The sequence below is a fragment of the Malania oleifera genome, chromosome 5, assembly GCF_029873635.1.
Source record: "Malania oleifera isolate guangnan ecotype guangnan chromosome 5, ASM2987363v1, whole genome shotgun sequence".
Lineage (NCBI taxonomy): Eukaryota > Viridiplantae > Streptophyta > Magnoliopsida > Santalales > Ximeniaceae > Malania > Malania oleifera.
Window position 1 is genome coordinate 112,401,437 of NC_080421.1, and position 20,568 is coordinate 112,422,004.

General features: G+C 37.8%; 1 protein-coding gene across 2 annotated transcripts in view; it reads right to left on the minus strand.

Moving 5' to 3' along the window:
* Positions 1 to 20,568, minus strand: part of LOC131155203 (protein ABC transporter 1, mitochondrial) — an 85,842-nt gene that overhangs the window by 23,939 nt on the left and 41,335 nt on the right. For both annotated transcript variants that reach the window (XM_058108166.1, XM_058108167.1), the window contains exon 5: positions 11,903 to 12,062. In XM_058108166.1, coding sequence (XP_057964149.1) covers positions 11,903 to 12,062 — 160 coding nt within the window. The remainder of the gene's footprint in view (positions 1 to 11,902; positions 12,063 to 20,568) is intronic.

A 20,568-nucleotide genomic window follows, 5' to 3' on the forward strand; every position in this document is an offset into this window, starting at 1 on the left:
GTATGTTGATTATGGATAGGGTAACCGTGAACCCTTCTGGGTCAGACCCTCATGTTATATGTTATCAGAGAGTATTTTTTCTGTTTTACTAGCACTCCGAGCCCACGTGGCGGGTTGGGGCGCTACATATCGTCCACAAAGATTACAAAGTACCGAAAGCCTAACTTGGACACAACCCTACTAGGACCCCAGGCATTTGAATGAACTAACATAAAAGGACTTGCAACCCATTTATTGACTCGGGAAGCGAAAGAAACATGCTAGTGCTTTCCAACTAACAAGACTCACAATCGAGACTAGATACAAAACTTAAAGTAGGAACAAGACATTTTAACTTTTGTAGTGAAGGATGACCCAAGCGACAATAAATTTGAAAAGGTGTGGCAGCAACAATACAAGTCGTAGAAGGAGATAGCAGCTCAAAGTGATAGCTCAAAGTGATAGAACCCACTAGCTTCATGCCCTCCGCCAATTGCCTTCCTCGTCTTTAAATCTTGAATAACCACAAAATCAAACAATGTCATTGAACAATTCATGGATTTAGTAATTTTTCTAACGGAGATGAGATTGAAAAGAAATTTGGGAATATATAAAACAAAAGAAAGAGAAATAGAAGAAGTGGGATTTACAATCCAAATTCCCCTGACTGTAGTAGTGGATCCATAAGCAAGAGTAACACAAGGTAACTTTGCAGGATATTGTATAGTAGAGAAAAAGCTAGGTATACCTATGATATGATCATGGCAGCGGAGTCTATGACCCAAGGACTAGGATGAGAAGTACAAGATGATAGGCAACTGTGTGATTACCTGTTTGGGCAAGAGATGCAATGGGAAGAGAAGCTTGTTGTGAAGCTTGATACTACTAGAATTTGGAACACTCTTCCTCTGACATGGATATAGTACGTTGCCCCCCGCTCGGCACCAAATGTGAGTAGTTAGTGGTGGCTGCATTGGTTGCCCCCAAAGGTGTCAAGTCAATGGTGGTTGCATTGGCAGCACGTGAAGATCAGGCATGAAGATCCCAACACTGCTCAATAGTATGATTATTCTGTCCACAATGAGTGCACTTGTAAGGAGTACCTCTACCTCATCCGTCTCTACCACTACGACCACTCAAACCACCGCGATACCTTTAGCAATTGTTTGGCAGACAATTAGAATCACCCTAAGTAGCAAAGGTTGTTCTCTCAGAGCCAGATGCAAAAGTGGGAGAATGCGTGCTAAAGGAAGCATGAAAGATATAAGTAAACATCGGCAAATGATGGCAGCTTGGCACTACTGAGTATCTGGAACCGAACTACCTCAAACTCAGGTATCAAGCCTGCTAGAACACAAAGAACTATCATCGCTCCCTCTACTTTTGCATCTCACAAACGTCAGTAGTTATAGGTTGCACAACATTAAGCTCCTCATGAATACGCTTCATCACTCCAAAATAGTCTGTAATACTCCTATCTAGGGGTGGAAAAACGGGTTCACGGGCCAAGTCCGAGTGGATCGTAAATGGATAGAAGTTAAATGGGCCACCACCATGTAAACCCTAACTCGCCCGTTTTTTAAATGGGCGGGTCATGGGTTACCTATGTAAAAAATGCAGAAAGACACTCCCTCACTCCCTTTATATCTCTTAAAAAATCAAACGGTAGAGCGAGAGACAAAGAAGGAGATTTAAAGCACTATAAAGAAAGAGAATAACAAAAGGAGTTCCCTTTCTTTCTTAGCTCTTCTCTATAAAGAGAGATAGGGACAGAGAGAGAGAGAGAGAGAGAGAGGAAAAAATAGTACTTACACCGCCCTCCATTTCCCTTGAGATTTCGAAACCCTAGCTCGGTGATCCTGAGAATCTAAGGCTTTTGTTGCTTTCGGATGTGAGAGGAAGCTTCAGATCCACCATGGCCGAGATTTCCAGCGACGAAGTGGGGTTTTGTCCGGCAATGCCAGAGGTGAGACTGTGGAGCTGGGGTCGTGGATTTGAAGCCCTAGAGATTTCGAAACCCTAGCTCAGCGATCCTGAGAATCTAGGGCTTTTGTTGCTTTTGGATGTGAGAGGAAGCTTCAAATGCGCCATGGCCGAGATTTCCGCCGATGGAGTGGGGTTTTGTCTAGTGATGCCAGAGGTGAGACTGGAGCTGGGGCCTGTGGAGGAGTGGAAATGCAAATAGGATAGCAGAAGGCAGCTGCGGCTTGCAAGAATTAGGATTTAGGGTTTTATCGTATTTGCACGGCAATAGGGTTAGTGGGTTAAAGGGTTATGGGGTTTATATATAGTAATAAGAGCAAAATAAATAGGTCACTGACCCGAACCCGGGTTGGCTCGTTTATAAACGAGTTGGCGTGTATAAAACTTGAACCTGTTTCAAACGGGTAGGTCACAGGTCACCTGTCGGGTTTTGACTCGTTTTGCCACCCCTGCTCCTATCTCCTTATTGTAACTAAAAGTACTTCTCGGGTAAATCATACATACGTGTAATGTTACTCGAGTATAAAATTTTGACATAATCCCAAATCTCCTTGCACTTATCTAGATGCATACACATCCATGCATTCTGTGGCTCCATCAAAATCAATAAAAGGGAAAAAATCAAGGCATCTTCCTGAATCCACACATCTTTTCTCATAAAAGCATCAAATTGGAGCAAGTAGTCATATTTCCCTAATCCTGCTAAATAAATCCGAGCAACTTTAGACCATCAAGCATAATTCTTTCCATCCAACTTTTAAGTCGTTATTTGTGGCAGCGATGTAGGAAACAATTCTTTGGGATTCATAGATTCCATCCCAACACTCACAAATCAGCAACCACACCAAAACAGAGAGAAAAAAAAAGAAAGAAATATCAAAACTAATCAATACAATCACAAAATATGTGAAGCACCGACACAACCATGGACAAGGTCAACAACTCACCGATGGATACAGCACTACCACAGCCTCACAACCATGGTCTTAAATTTCCTCGAAATTGTCAAAATTTCCGTCGAAATTTCCAATTTCCATCACCCTCGAAATCAAAATAGCAATTGATTTCCATATTGCATAATTTCCATTGAAATCTCAACAAATCATTCGAAAATTATCAAAATCTCAAAATTTTAACGAAATTTGTCGAAATTTTAACTATACGATGAAATTTCGTCAGAATTCAAATGAGAAATTAAGGAGTGAACGGAAATTTCTATCCTAATTTATTTTATTGTAACAAAATGTTATTACAAGTGCTTTTGAAATTATATGAAAAAATAAACTTACAGTAACATTTTATTTAACCATTCATGTCTAAATTATCATTATTTGTGTAATAAATAATATTTAAATGATTTATGAATTTCATTTGTATTAACTGAATATGTTTAATGTACATTATCTTACAAATATGTTTGATACACATACTATTTTACAACTTTTCCACCTTATAAAAAACATAGATGTATTTAATTTGCAATATATTAGTCCTAAAATTTATATTATTATGTTTGTCAACCATTTCTAAAGCTTCACAAAGAATTCCATGTTTTACTACTAATTTACATTATTTTTTTCAAATCGAAATCGAAATTGACATCAAAATCAAAATTTCTGTCGAAATTTCCATACTTTGGAGCTTCGAAATTTGAGTCGAAATCAAAATTTAAGACCTTGCTCACAATTGAACATTTGAACGCTGCCATGGCTCCAAAAAAACACACAGAATCTTTCACAAAACTTGAACAAAAATTAATAGAATGCCTCAAGTGCATAGTCGAAAAAGGATTGAATTTTTGAGCAAAAAACTAGCCTAACCGCTTGATAACATAGTTTGGAGAAGGAATAAGAGCATGGCAGAAGAAAAAATAGTGGCCGGAACTTCACTCACGTGCCAGCGCTTGGGGTCGGCCCTATTGGCATTTGGGCGGTGCATTAGGGTCAATGGGGGGTCCTCCATTGATGGGGTTTTGTGGGGTTAGTCATTCCGCCGGGGGGGGGGGGGGGGTTTCTGTTTTTGGGTGTATATGGTTGTTTTTGTGAAATAATATGAGATAGACGTGGATTTGGGAAGGACAGCCGTGGGAATGGTATTTTCCAGCAAAGACTTAGTGGAATAGGGTTTAGGTTGGATCACGCTCTGACACCATGTTAATATTTGATTAAAATGAATGACCTAACTTGAAGATAGGTCTCTCCCTCTATTTATAATACAAATTAATTACATTCTAATGACAATAATAACCTTACTAACTCTCAGTGATTAACATACTAACACACTCAATAATAATAATAATACTAAAAGACATAAATAACCTCTAACAAGAACAGCCAAGGAAATGTCTTTATCTTAGAGGGGATTTTAGCCTTCCAGAAGAAACGATGAAAGGGAAAGGATTTAAAGGAACTGGTCAAATACTCAAAGAACAATTTTGAAGAATAAAAATCTAAGGAATTCAAACCCAACGCTGACTCTCCCTCTCACAAGGGAGATGACAGCCCTCCAACAAAACCAACAAAAATGAGAGTTCCTCCAGCTCCCGATCATTCACAGGCTAACGAAAGTGAAATCCCAAGAAGTAGACCCATTTGAGTTAAGGAAGTAATGAGATTATTATGCGCTAAGGAGAGACAATTTAAAATGAGGAAATGAAATGAAAAGCACGTAACTCCCCATCCAAGCATCATCCAAAAAGAGGGTCCGAAATCCATTGCCCACAACATATTTTATACAAGAATAATCAAGGGGTAAGTCTAAACAATACTTTTCTGAAGACTCTTCCAAACCCGCTAACGAAATGAAATTTTGAAGAACACCCTACCTTGTATTGATACTTACTATCTTGCTATTTGACATGTTCATCTTAAGGCCCAAGATCTGCTAAAAAATATTTAGCAACAAAACGACTTTTAGCAAAATTGTCCTCAAGGACCAGGGTGTCATCAACAAAGTGGAGGTGAGAGATTTATACTTCCTCCTTACATGCAAAACACCAAAAACTCCCCTACCCTGAGTGTGAAGAAGCATCCTACTAAGGATGTCAACAACTAAGGTGAACAAGAATGGGGAGAGTGGATCCCCTTGTTCAAGACCCCCAGAGGCCCTAAAGCACTCTCTAGGTTGATCGTTGACGATGATCGACAGATGAGTAGAGCTACGGGCACCCCTTGATCCACTTTCTCCAATGGTCCTCAAACCTTTTCTAACTAACACCCATGGTCTTAAATTTCCAAGAAATTGTCGAAATTTCCGATCTCCGCCACCCTCGAAATCGAAATGGCAGTCGATTTCCGTCTTGCATAATTTCTGTCGAAATCTCAACGAATCATCCGAAATTTATTGAAACCTCGAAATTTTAGCAAAATTTGTCGAAATTTTAACTATGCAATGAAATTTTGTCGAAATTCAAACGAGAGATTCAAGAGTGAAGTGAAATTTCTCTTTTAATTTATTTTATTTATTTCATTGAAACAAAAGGTTATCACAAGTGCTTTTGAAATTAGATTAAAAAATAAACTTATAGTAATATTTTATTTAACCATTCATGTCTAAATTATCAATATTTGTATAATAAATAATTTTTAAATAATTTATGAATTTCATTTGCGTTAACTGAATATTTTTAATGTACATTATCTTACAAGCATGTTTGATACACATACTATTTTACGACTTTTCCACTTCATACAAAACATAGATGTATTTAATTTGCAATATATTAGTCTTAAAACTTATATTATTATGTTTGTTAACCATTTCTAAAGTTTCACAAATAATTTCATGCTTTACTACTAGTTTCTGTTATTTTTTCAAATCGAAATTGAAATTGACATCGAAATTGAAATTTCCGTACTTTTGGAGCTTTGAAATTTGAGTCAAAATCGAAAATTAAGACCTTGCTAACACCTTATCTAAAAAACCCCAATTGATAATGTCGTAGGCTTTCTCAAAATCCACTCTAAATAGAATCCCCTTCCTACCCCTCCTCCTCACATCCTACACCACCTCATTAGTCACCAGTACTGCATCAAGGATTTCTCTATCATGGATGAATGAAAATTGTGTGATGATGATGTGTCCCACAAGACAAGTCAAAGTTTGTCGGCAAGAGCTTTTCATACGATTTTGTATAGGCTGCTAACTAGGCTTATCAGTCTAAAGTTCATGACTCTTCTAGCTCTCTCCTTTTTGGGAATGAGGGTGACAAAAGTGAAATTGCACTAACATTGGCCACACCCTTGTGATGGAATTCATCAAAATAATTTAGGATATCAACTTCCAACACTCTCCAATTATATTGAAAGAAAACCATCAAAAAGTTGTTTTGGCCAGGGGCTTCGTCTTTACACATATCAAAGATAAATTTTCTAATTTCTTCAACCTCAAAAGGCCTTTCCAGCCACGAAGTAGAATTCCCTTGGATGGGACTCCAATCTAGGCCTTCCACCATCAATCTATTCAATATCTCTTCTGAAAATAAAGCTTTATAGAAGTCCATAATCTCAACTCCAATTTGAGATTGACCCCTAACCATTTGGCTAGAATCTAAGATCAGCTCCTTGGCAAATCCTCCTCATCCTCCCATTAGCCACCCTATGGAAATAACCAGAATTACAATCCCCTTCCTTTACCCATTTCGCCCTTGAATTTTGGTGCCAGCACATGTCCTCTCTCAATAAGAGGATTTCTAACTCATTACTAAGATTAGCCCTCGTGCTTGATCCTCCTCGAGAAGGCCACACTCTTCTAACCTATCCAATCCAACAATTTCAGAGAGGATACTGTCTTTAGCAACTATGACATTTCCAAAAGTCTCTTTATTCCAATCTTTCAACTTAGATATTAAGAATTTCAACTTCTTCATGAATTTAAAGCCCTCCCACCCTCAACCTAACACTCCCTCCACCAACCTCTAACCCTCTCTCTAAAGGAAGGATGAGTTAACCACATGTTCTCAAAATGGAAGCGGATAGCTCCACTTCATAGTGTTAGACTCTAAAAGGAGAGGGCAGCCAATGCAAGCCGATCTAGGGAGAATTTTTTGAAAATGAGGAAACTCGTTCTCCCGCTCATTAGTAAATAGAAATCTGTCAATGTAGGAGCAGGCCCGCCTATCCCCAAAAATCTCCCAAGTGAAGTTGCCTCTATTGATACAAATATCTCTAAACCCACAATCTTGAATAAAGAAGTCAAAATTTCTCATACTTGTGGAGGTCCTAGGATTCCTTAGGATCTCTAGACGCTTTAAAGTTGGATCACTCTAGAGCTGTGAGACGCTGTAAAGTTCCCCTACCCAACCCAATAAGGGCTACACAAACCAAAAACGCCTGCAAGCTCCTCAAGGAATTGACTTCTTAAAGACATAGTGCTCGGCCCATAAATAGAAGTGAACCACCAATCTCCTACACCTCTAATGTCAAGGACGACACACAAAGAATAGGATCCCTTAAGGATTTTCTTAAGGGACACTATTCTAGTATCCCAAACAATAATTTGACCTAGACACGCCTGACGAGGGAAGACAACGTAATCTTTATAACTACTTTCCCAAAAGCTTATAATCGTGAAGAATCAAATTCCCCTAGCTTAGTTTCTTGCAAGAGCAAAATACTAGGTGTGACGTTAGAAACAAGCTCCTAAACCACTCTCCTTTAACATTCCAAGAAAGGGTCTTCATTTTACACACAAAAGGGCCCTATATGACTTACCACCCTTGTCAAACTTGACTGATGAAGCCAACCTCCCCAACTCTCCATAATTTTATTGGCCATTTTACTACTGAATCCCCCTTCCCTCAACCTCATTTCCTTATCTCTAGAGTTAACCAAGGCTAAATCCAACTCTTCCAGGAGTTCATAGGCTTCCAGGTTATCCCTATTATCTTCCATTAGGTCTAAGGACAAGGAAGATCCCTCCTCCAATGGCTCCCTAGGGCACACAGTTGTACACAACATTTTTTGACAACATAATAGGTGGGTACCGTGGGTTACAATCATCAACAACATGCCTGACTTGCATATCTTCTAGAGCCTCATGTCCACATCAATATGTGGGTGAACTAGGAATGAGTTTGGCACTGAAGGAGACTCCAAGTTTTCAATAGAGATAGTTTAAAGGGATCTAGGGCTTTGGCTCTGAGGAAGATGAACCTGGTTTGCATTAGCAACTTCTTGAAGGAAGAAATGCAAGCTCTACCAAAAGATGGAACCTTAATAGTGGGACTCTCAAAATTTGTGCATCAATGGTGGTCCTTGAACTCGTCTTTCCAAGAAGCCTAAGGCTGAAATCCTCTTCTTCATCCTTCAAATCTTCTTTCTTCAGTAGGACAATTTGTTTGCCCTTGTTCTAATTAGAGCCTCCCACTCCCAAATGAGACCTAATCCTTTTGCAAGCTGCTAAGAGTCTCTTCAAAACATCCTCTTTTGAGTTGATTCTAGTTGAGGACAAGGGAGACTTGCTCCCTCCCTTAACGAGGTATGTCCAACTAAAACACTTCAAAGTGGGTACCAATTTACGCTCCCTTGGGAACCTAATGGTTTGAAATGTGGCCCATTCCCTAAGTTTCTTCCCAATTCAAATTTGAATTTTTTTCCGTGATATACAAAACCCTAGCCCCGTACATACTCCCAAACCTTTCAACATACCCAAAATAGGGTTTCTTCTCCTCTTAGGTGGTTTCAGCCTCGAAAACATAGATTTTCTAGTCGGTAAATTTGTCGCATTACCGATGTGGTAGCACCATAGTAGACATCTCATTTTGTGACTCTAAGTTGTTCTTCTTGACTTTGAATAATCCTTTTGTTGCTTCTCAGAAAACTTCAAGTCAAAAGCCTCCTTGCCATATGAAACGCACACTGAACTCAATGCCCCATTGTGAGGTATTTTTTCTAGCAAGATGAATCTCCCGAAGGCGTTCACCCTTAGTCAAAGCACCATAATATAGCTTAGAGCTCTATGAATTCTTGCCCAAGGGCGCAGAGTCTTCATGAAGAGGAGCAAGTGAAGTTCCAAGTACATCCATCTTCGATCATCTTTAAAAATGGAGATTTAGAACTAACATCTTTTGGTTCTCTAAATGATTCATCGATTACCCCCTTTCTCCTCAAAAGGAAATCATTTTTTTATGGATCAAGATACTAAGGTCCATGTGGCTGCTAGAGACGAGCAAAGGGAAGGTTCAGAAAAAGTAAATGCTTTCTATGTATGAAACAAAGGTTCAATTAAGGGGTTGTCTACTAGAGCTGAGTTAGCGAAGGATTTTGGGTAAGATTTAGGTTTATTGTGAGTAAGCAAGAAGGGAAATAAGAGGAGAAGACAAAAGATTTTGGGTGAGGAATAGAGTTTTTACGAATATCTAAGAAACAAGTGGAGGTTTTCTAGGAGTAAGTGAAAGGGTGAAGGGAAATGAGTAGAGAAATGAGGTTTGTGGAGATCCTAAAAGAATATTAGTTTAGGGTTCGAGGAGAGAGTTGCCATGGACGTGAGCTCGATGGAGGGAGGCAGATGAAGTCAAAGAAGAGAACCATCACAAGAGCAGTGCATTTGGAATGCCTCATCCCTTGTCACATTGCAATTTTCCTTCATTCTTTCACAATGTATCCTTTTATGTTATCGAAATAATCTAGAAAAAGAAAGGTTCCATTTCTTCTTTTGTCGTAGATCCGGATGGTCTTTTATCTTCCTAGGATTCTCACTTTCAGAGATCTGTGAATGATAGCGATACAGAAGAGTTATCCTCTTTGTTAGTCTTGTTGAATAACTGTTGGGTCTTTTTTGAAGCTGATAGTAGATCTTGGTATTTGGATCCTTTGGGGTTCTATTCCTGCAATTTTTTTTGTGGTTTCTTGACTAGTACTAATTTTTACTTTCTGCTCTATATAACTATTTGGAAGGCCTCCTAAAATCAAAGCTTTTCTATGGTTGGTTGTGCTTAATAAAACCTTGTTGCAGATTTGAAGGCCTTGGAAGGCTCTGCTTCCAAATGTATGTGTGCTTTCTTTGCCGTATTATGGGGCCTGTGGATGGAAGAAAACGTGCGTATTTTCTCAGGGAAGAGGAATTCATTTCTGTTGATTCTGAAGAAGATTCATTATTTGGCTTCTCTTTGGTGTGTGGACAGTGGGAAATTCGGAAGGGTGTGTTTTTCAGATATTCAGTGCAATTGACATTCCTTGTTGACTTGTTGGGGATGCTGATTTTTCTGGGTTGTTTTCTGTGCCTTTTGGTTTTTTTTTTTTTTCCTTTTTTCCTTTTTCTGGGGCAGCCTAAAGTTTGTTATGGAGGTGCATTATTCTCCTGTTTGTACATTCTTAATCTATCACTATATTTCTTTTGATATCAAAAAAATAAATAAATCATCCAGTTTAGATATAACCTCCTCCTGATTTCTCCTATGAACAAGTAAAACTACTTCATTAGCCACCAAAAGAGCATCCACAACGTCTAAAACCACTTTGGGCCTGAAAATTAGTATCTCCCATCACTTAACTCAACCTATCTGCAAGCACTTTCGCAACAATTTTTTACACATTTGTAACTAGACTGATGGGACAGAACTGAGCAACCTTTGAAGTCTGATCCTCCTTAGGCACCAAAATAATGAAAGTAGAATTCTTCTGCCTAAGACTCCATTAAACTAGAATTCATTAAAGACCTTCTAGATTAGCCATAGCCACATCCCAACTTATACTAAAATAAGGCCATATAAAACAATTTGAACCCGGAGCCTTATTCCTATCCACCCCAAACACTACATCCTTAACTTCCATCTCCTCAAAAGGCCTTCCCAACCAACTCATGTGATCACCAGTAATAGGACAACTCCAAAACCTCAATCATTGATCTAGTCTCAACATCCTCGGTAAATATATTGGAAAAAAAATTCAATGATATCATTTGCAATTAACCGACAATGACAAAAAAGTACTACGCCTCTCAACTCCAAACTCTTTTTCAATATTTTTCCTCATCTTACCATCAGCCCATCTGTGAAAAAACTTAGTCACCTCTCTAACCCATTTAGATTTAGTCTCTTGCCTCCAATTCCTCATTTCCCTCGATATCATCTCCAACTCATTTTTCAACAAAACCCATTTTGCATCCTCCAACTCAATTAAAATTCCTTCATCTTCTTTTCTATCCAAAAAATAAATCTTGGCTAAGGCGTTAGTTTTCCTAACCCTATTATCTCCAAAAACTTCAACACTTCACTTCTTCAGAACTACTTTTAAATGTTTGAGTTTTCATGATGTTATAATCCTCACAGCCTCTTACAGACACCTCAGCCCAAGAATTTTTAACTAGGGAAAAAGGACTCATGATCTAACCACACATTTACAAACCTTAATGGTGTAGGGCCACACTTTACCTTGCTAGATTCAAACAAAATATGGAAGATGAACCACAAGAAGAATCTCACAAAAATCTCCCAAAATCGTCACATTGAAGATGAACAATCATGGAAATGTTTTTGCACTAGTTCATTGCACTTATGACCTATTGGAAAAATGAATTCACATTTATAAGTCAACTTTCTAAAAATAGTACTGGTTCTGGTGCAGGTGCAGGTGCTGGTTCAGGTTCAAAAGGAGCGACATTCTGTGACATACAACGGGATTGGCACGCTTTGTTAGTTTGGTTGTTGTTTTTAACTTCCGGTTTTTCTCTTTTTGTTTTATTCCTTTTTCTTTAGGAGGCGAAGATTTTTAATTCTCTTTTTTTTTTTTGTATATTTTTCTTTATCTAATTGAAACATCTTCTTAATTTCTTACAAAAAAAATTTCTAAAAATAGTGAAGGAAGAAATCACATTTATAAGCAATTAAATATGTTGGTTTTGACTTGGTCCGACTTATATAAAGAAATTTTGAAACATGGATGTACATCAAAATTTCCTTATTTAAGAAAATTAGCAGCAACAATGTATATGGTATGCTTACCAGAAACAAGTTCAGTAGTCAGGATTCTTTTACTTGAAATATCATCTACAACTAGTGGCACATAAAAACCTTTTGTCCCAGATAGCAAAGTACGAAACCTTTTCTGATTTGATGCCTCCAAATCATAGTCACATTCACGAGATAATTCTTCTTTTGCCACCTGCAAGAAGTTCCAAAAAGAACATAAGCCTGCATTTTTAACAATACCATTCAAACATTTCTTGATATTTTTAACTCTATGGCTCTATCTAGTATCCTTCGTTCCTTTTTAAATAAATTTCATCTATTAATGCCTGTTCTTTGCAGAGTGTAGCATATGTGAGTAAAATGCTACAGTTGGAATGCCAGAGCAGCATGCTCAAGAGTAGTTTCAGTGTAACAGCCCCCTATACAACAGGTGCATGCATGCATATTATATGCAAGGTATTACTAATGATTTGCCTCTTGAATTTTCTAATACTTTTTCACAACCAACAACAACCTCTAAAGCACCAATGCTTCAACAAAGGGGGAAGTGTCATGTATGACACGCATCGGACACTTCCCAAGAGTATTGGACTTGATTTTATTCCTGGACACGTGTTGGAGACACAAATCCCAAGTGTCCGGCACTTTACATGATGCATTGGTTATTAATGTATTAGTATAAGTAAAATAGTAAAAATCTAAGGATCCATTTTGCAATATCATCAAATTTTTAAGAGATTTTAACATTATATGTGCACACACACACACACACACACACACACACACACACATATATATATATATATATAAAATAAAAAAAAGATAAATTGTCTAAATTAAGCAAACTTGTAACTTGCATCAATCACATTACCAAAAAAATATATATTTGCAGCAATCAATGAAGAGTCCAAACACCAAATGGATCAAATTTATCAACATTACATGCAAATTCAATGATGCTTGAATACTATTTTCTTTAAAGGCCATATTTGAACTTAAAAAAATTTGTTATTTTTCTTGTAACAAAAGAATATTTCATTGATAGAGAAACAATTTACAAGATGGCAAATGAGAAATTTCCTATGAAAAACTGTGCCAAACCAGAAATTAACTATTAAAACAACAAAGAGAGAGGAGATCAACAAGTCAGCATGTTCCCCCAACCTCTTTGTAAATCCAGAAAACTTGCCCCTCTGAAAATTTCATAACTGAAACACCATAATGAAGCCAAGTACTGAATTTTTTCCCAAACCACCACCCAATTTAATTTTTCCCAGAAAAATTCTACACATTATGCTCCATCCATATTCCCCACAAACCTGCAAAAAAACTCCCTTCCATAATGCTAACCCCTATGCTTCTACCAAAGCCTGTGAAAGAAATGGCAAACAAGAGTTGCACCAAAGGAGGACATACCCTCCTCTATCCCATAATACAAAATCTTATTCCTAATCCTATAAGCAAATTCAAAATGCAAGAGAATATGAGAAGCTGTCTTGGAAAGAAGAGGCTTCAAGCCTTAGAGAGAGATGAGATTTCAACCCTTTGACAGACTGACAGAGAAGACAGGTAGGAGGCTGAGATGTCCGGTGAACAAGGATGGGATGTTCAGCAAAAAAGGATGTACCAATGAAGAAAGCTGGGAAGCTGGTTTGACAGAAAGGATGAGGGAGGATGGGGTCACGAGTCAAGCTAGTGCTCTGAAGAAGCTCGTACTCTTGACTCTCTTCTAAGTTCCATCTGCCGCTTCTCTCTCTCTCTCTCTCTCTCTCTCTCTCTCCTTTTCTTTTAAGTGGCCAAAGGAAGGAAGCAAAAATGCAATGTTTGACATAAAAAATGTGTCTTGGGCATATCTACACCATGTCCAAAAATAAAAAACAAAAAATTAATTTCAAATGTCAGACGGGTCAGGGGCATGTAGGCGCCCAAGACACGTTGAACACTGACACCCTAACCCTTTTGGCGTGTCATTGTTTCCTAGAACAGCCTCCCTAAGCTTTCATGTTCACTACTCAGAATTCAGGGCAACTGCTTTGATCTTAAATTGAATTGTATTGATTTTAGACACAAGGACACAAATTTTTTTGGACTACTTAAACGGAAGAAATAGAAAATACTAAAGGCTGTGAAATTCTTGCTTGTGTGATTCGACTCAAGGGCCATACCAAAGAAACTTTATTTTTATTCTTTTGACAATAAAAGAAAAAATTTGCAATGGGCACCAAGGGGATGCAACAAACCCAAGAAGAGAAACAAAGATTACAAGGAGAACAAATCAATAATGTTGTAAAGTTAGATATGGAGGCGAGCAAAAGAAAAGAGGAAGAAAGAAAAAGGAGGAGGCGACAGTTTCCAGGAGTTATGTTCAGCTTCAGGTCTGCCCTTTTATATGTTAATGATAGAAAGCTTGGAAGAAAAAAATACCCCTACTTCCACCACATAATTATAAGAATAGCCTATTTTTTCTAAGACTACCCCTCAAGCTGGAAGTGTATAAATATCACCAAACTCCAGCATGTTACAACCACTAGACAAGGAAGACTTATATAAATCCTTTGCAAAAACATTGCCTAACTGATCCACAGATTTCATAAATGGAGTCCTTAAGGCTTACACCCTTCTTCAATACAACATCCCTTAAAAAATGACAGTCAACCTCAATGTGCTTTGTCCTCTCATGAAACAGTTAGTTTCTAGCAATATAAATGGGAGCTTGATTATCACAAAACATATCAATGGCCTTCTTAACCAAGAATCCCATCTCTTGACATAAGAGACTTCAACCACATAAGCTCACTCACAGTGTGAACCATTGCTCGGTATTCTGCTTCAATACTAGATCTAGCAACAATAGTTTGTTTCTTGCTATGCCAAGTAACAAGATTACCTCCCACAAATGTATAGTATTCAATAGCAAGCCTTCGATCATCAACGGAACCAGCCCAATCTGCATCAGAGTATCCCATGATCTCACAGTTTTTATTACATTCATATATCAAACCCCTACTAGGAAAGCCATTGAGATACCCTAGAATCCTACAAACAGCATCCCAGCATGGTTGTTCGATATTTTCCATAAACTAACTCACCAACCCCACATCAAAGGATATGTTAGATCTAGTAACAGTCATGTAGATCAACTTGCCAACCAACTGCCTATATCGACATTTATCTTCAAAGTCTGGTTCAACATCCCTAGACAACATCACATTGGGATGCATGGGAGTATCAACCGGTTTAGTTCCCAACATACCAAACTCACTTAGCAAGTCCAAGGTACATTTTCACTAAGATAGATTTAACCTTTTGTTACACTGTACAATCTCAATGCAAGAAAGTAACGTAGAGTACTCGAGTCCTTGATTTGAAATTTTCTTGAAGCCACTACTTGACATCTGCAATCCCACTTTGGTCACTGCCAATGATTATGATGTCATCAACACACACAACTTGAAGAAACCACACTTTCCTTGTTTTGGGGAACAAAGACTGAATTATCAAAGTAGCACTGAATGAAACCAACTGCAAAGACCATCTCACTAAATTTGTCAAACCAGGCTCTAGGAGATTACTTAAGACCATAAATGGCCTTATGCGACCTAAATACCTTATCATTGTCCCCCTGAGCAACATACCTAGGAGGTTGCTCCATGTATGCATCTTCCTGCAAATCTCCTTACAAGAAGCCATTCTTCACATCCAGTTTGTATAAGGGCCAATCAAAATGAATTGTCAATAAGATTAATACACGAACATAATTAATTCTATCAACAGAAGGGATGGTCTCAAAATAATCAACACCATATGTTTGAGATGGTCACAAAAAAAAAAAATACAATACCATATGTTTGGAGTACACCCTTTGGCAACCAACCAAGCCTTAAGCTATTCAATAGAGCCGTCAAGAAGATATTTGACGGTGTAGTCCCAATGGCACCTAACCAACTCCTTACCACAAGGAATATTCACCAAATCCCATGTCCCCCGAGTAGTTAAGCCATCCGTTTCTACATCCAGTGTATGCTCCCACCTAGGGTTAGCAAATGCTTAGCATGCCAAGAAGGGACAGAGATAGAGGTCATTGAGACGGAAAAAGAACGCATAGAACTAAAAAGGTGTTGAGCTGAAACAAAATGAGCAATGGGATAAGAAATAAATGAATGTTGAGTACATAATCGAGTACCTTTCCATTGTGAAATCGGCAAATCCAAATCACACTTGGATGGAACTCCAAAACTAGAATTTGACACAATGGACAGCAGGAGAGGGGACAGCATGGTGGTGGCAATTTCTGTGCCTTTTTTCCGTTGTTCATAAACCCTTCTTTGGGTCAAAAACTGATGGAGCTAGAGGAGGATCAAGATTTTTCTCTAAAGGGATAAGGGTAGGGATTGGAGGATCAATGCACAAGGGGAAGCTAGAAATCATTGATGGACTCAAAATATAGGTTCTCAAGTAGCCAAGAAAGACATATTTAACAACACGATAAGAGAATGTGTCCTGACCCGTATATGGAACATGAAAAAAACATGTGCACCCAAAGATGCAAGGCACAACAGAGAACATGGATGTTTTTGCATAGATGATACAAAAGGGAATTTGTTCCCCTAGAACAATAGGAAGGCATCCTATTAAGCAGAAGACAACCACTAAAGAGAGCATTGGTCCAAAGGGTTTTAGGAATATGCATATGAAAGAATAGAGACCGTGCTATGTCAAGTAAATGTCTATTTTTCCGTTTAGCTACTCTAGTTTGCCGAGGCATGTGCACATGATGTTTGATTAAGAATTCATTTGGCCAAGCAAAAATGTCTAAAGCTCATTTTGAACAAAATCAAGTGTAGTATTAGGTCAAAAAATTTGAATACCAAAGCCAAAATGGGTTTATTTCCTCATAAAACTAAGTATATACATTAAGAAATTCATACCTATCTTTTAATAGATAGATCTAGGTCATACACGAAAAATCATCCACAAAAGACACAAATTGATAACTAGTCAAATTCTTGACTCTACATGGACTCAAATATCTGAATGAATAAGAGAAAACAATGATTTAGTATGAGGATCAACTCTAAATGGAAAACGTTTCCCTAATTAACTAGCAGAACACTCAAAATAGAATTGACCATAGGAAAATCTTGTTGCAATTTTTGAAGTGATGGATGACCCAAATGAGCAAGTCATTGTCCAGAGAAACATCATGGGTAGAAATTGAAAAAGTTGTATGACAAGAACTGGATCTACCACCACTACCATGGAAATAGTATAGACCATCCTTCTCAAGCCCTCCACCAATCATGTCTTTGTCTGGGGATCCTAAATAACACAATGAGAAGGAAAGAAGATAACAGAACAATTATGTGATTTAGTTAATTGACTAACCAATAACAAGTTCAATGGAAATTTAGGCACATAACAAAGAAGATCTAGGAATAAAATGAAACGTAAGAATGTTGCACTGTAGACACCCTATCTTGTTTAGGGTGAAGTTAGCCATAATCTAGTTTAATTTGGAGTTTATGAGCAGTCAAGGATGAGTTTAAGTCCAGAGTAGTCAATTAGAACATTATTTTCCCTCTCGATGCTACAATGTGCAAATTGCGCATCCAAAGTACTTTGAGGCCTCAATTTCATGTTTTAGGGTCATTTTAAGTTAAAATGGGCTGTTATCCCTATTATAATTGAAATTCAATGGAGGATAAGTCTGGTGTATTGCCCAAACGCCATGGAAGGATGAGGGGAGCACTCTTTTCAAAGGCAAGGGGCAATCTCGAAATTTGGAAGCTAGGGCATGCTAGTTCTCTTTTTCCTCATAAAAAGGAGGCTATGCTCTCAAGTTGGAGGCCAAGTTGAGAACATACATTTAATACAAAGGGGAGATATGAGAGACATACTTTCAACATCAAGGGAGGCAAAAGTAGAGAGGAGTAAGGCACACGTTCAAGGGAAGAACCCTAAAGGAGCACTCGTCGGAAAGGACAATAGTTCACATTCAAGAGAGGGAAGATACATCCAAAACATGCATGCCCATCATCATCATCGTCACGATTATCACAACTATACCTTGGTCATCATCAAATCGAGAGCATACATGTTTAAAGATCACACAACTTCTTTTCCAAACCACACATGCTGAAATCATGCATTAAGCCATTCATATACAAACATCAGGATTATCTTCAGCAACTCAGTACTAGCAATAGGAAAAAGCCCAACGTGGTTGTATTTAGTGATGGCAACGGTGGACACCATAGCCGCCTAATGCAAGAAGAATAAGAAGAATAAGACGAAGAAGAGGAAGAAAAAGGAGTCAAAGGCAGTCTCGAGCTAGTGTGGAGGACAAGGGCGAACTTAGTAGAAGCGACAGCTCAAGCTTTGTTAATGGGCCAAGGCTGCAACATTGGACATGCAAAAGAGAGACAAAGGAAAGGAGAGAGAGAGAGAGAGAGAGAGAGAGAGAGAGAGAGAGATAGAGAGAGAAACATGGCCGGAGTAATATCGATGACAGCAAGTCATGGCGCTAGCGAGGGTGGCCAGGCAAAACCCTAGTGGTCGAATGACAATAGCAGAGGTGGGTTGGAATGCTAGGGTCACAGAAAACCCTAGGCCGAGGATATGAAGATGAATAGTCTTTCATCACGTGTACTGCATATGCATGCTTAAGTGACGGACCAGTTGACAGGTCTAAGCCGGACGGTTAACCAGTTTATTTTATTTTTCTATTTAATTATTTAATTCAATAAATCTATTTTAGGTTTAAAATCAATATAAAATATTTTTTAATTGTATTAAAATATGAAAAAATAGGAGGTAGTCAATATAAATATTTGTTTAAACCATTTTTTGAATTATTTTTCTTTAATTTGGCTGTTTCTAATTCAAAAATTTTTTTTTTTTAAGTTTTCACCTCACTCTTTGCATAGTAATTTTAGGGGACTCTTGTGATGTTTAGGGATTTTAGGTTAATTTTTATTTTTTAAAATATTTTTTGTTAATTTTTCTTGTATTTTCTTATATTGTTTGCCTTGTTATGAAAAACACATAACAATTGCAGAAAACATACGAAAAATTTCCAAAGAATTCTTAAATATATTTTCAAGATTTTAAAGTGTTCCAATTATTTTCACCCTAATTTGGGTATGAGGATCATAGAATGTAAAAAATTGAGCCTTGGGGACACCCAATAGGTTAATTTGTGTGCAATTATCTATGTGTGAATGCTAAAATGATTGATTTGTGCCAAAATACAGTTCAATGATACTCCTAAGAGTTGTTTAGAGAGATTCGTGCTAGTTTGAATAACATGCATGCCTTCAACGATATGGGTTACCATCATGCTATAATGTGATTGAGACTTGTTGTCAATTGATGCTTGAGTTTTTATCTGAATTTAAGAATGGCCTGAATGCTTGGAAACCTAAAAATATTAAAAACTAATTAATGAATTTGACATCGAATCCTCGAACATGTTCTTGTTCTTTGTGTGGTTCTTGAGGTGAGGGAAGCCTTACAACATTGATGGGTTATCCAATATTTGTAAGGTAGAACAATATGTAAAGGCATGGTAAATAAAGTCAATTTAACCATCCTCCTTAGATTTGAAACCATATTGTTTGTGTAAGACATGATTGTATGTATATTTGAGAAAGGATCTACATTTAACATGCTTTGACATAATCAATTGTATAATTTGTGTGATAGAACCATTTTGACCAAAATCATAAGATTTAATCAATAAATTTGATGATGGATTCCCTAAGTACATATTATTGCTCTTCATGCGGTTCTTGAAATGAGGGAAGCCTCACAACTCTAACGGGTTACCTGATGGTTGTGAGGTGGAACAATACTTAAAAGGAAAGTAACGTAACTAAATAAAGGTTCAAACACTAGTCTTGATTAATGTTTGAACATCCCAAACTTACCATACCATTCGAAAGGATGGGTGTGTAGGTGTGCTAGTACTTTCCCCTCACATGACCAAACTCCCGAACACGGCTCTAAAACTAAGAGTAGAGACTATTGGTTCTTTGGACCTCAAGATTAGCTAGAGACCAATTAATCAATAGTAATTAGGTAAACTTAACCACACCTAGACAAAAAAGGTTAGTGGAGACTGTGAACCAACAAAAAACAAGATAAAGGACATTTAACACATCTTTGGATAGCCAGCCCGATCGAGGCGTTGGATCCTAGTCCCCACGTGTTGACTGCTATAACCAGGTGTAACCAAACCCTCAGCAAGAGTAACCTTGGAGTGTAAAGTAATGGGTTTTTTGGACTGAAAAAAAATTAGAAACACTTGTCATACGAAAGGAGGCACCAGATTCAAGAACCCATGTTGAGGAGGATGAAAAGGCAAGAAGCCCGACTATACCTGAATGGACCACAATATATTAGATGTAGAAGACTGGATTTTAAGTTTTGAATCATGTGGAGAAGAGTGTTATACTCTACTCTAGACAAGGTAGATGATCTACCCAACCCCCTAGTGGAGTGGCCAAGTGCACTAGAAGTGTCAATCATAGAATCAATCGTGGCAAGAGAATTATTGGCCCAAGTAGGTTTCCCATGGAGGTCCCAACATCGATTAATTGTATAATTCTCCTTGCTTCAAAGTGTCCAAACGCAAGAATTCCCACAATGAACTCCTTGTCCTGATACACTACTTTTGCCACCACTGCCATCCATACCTG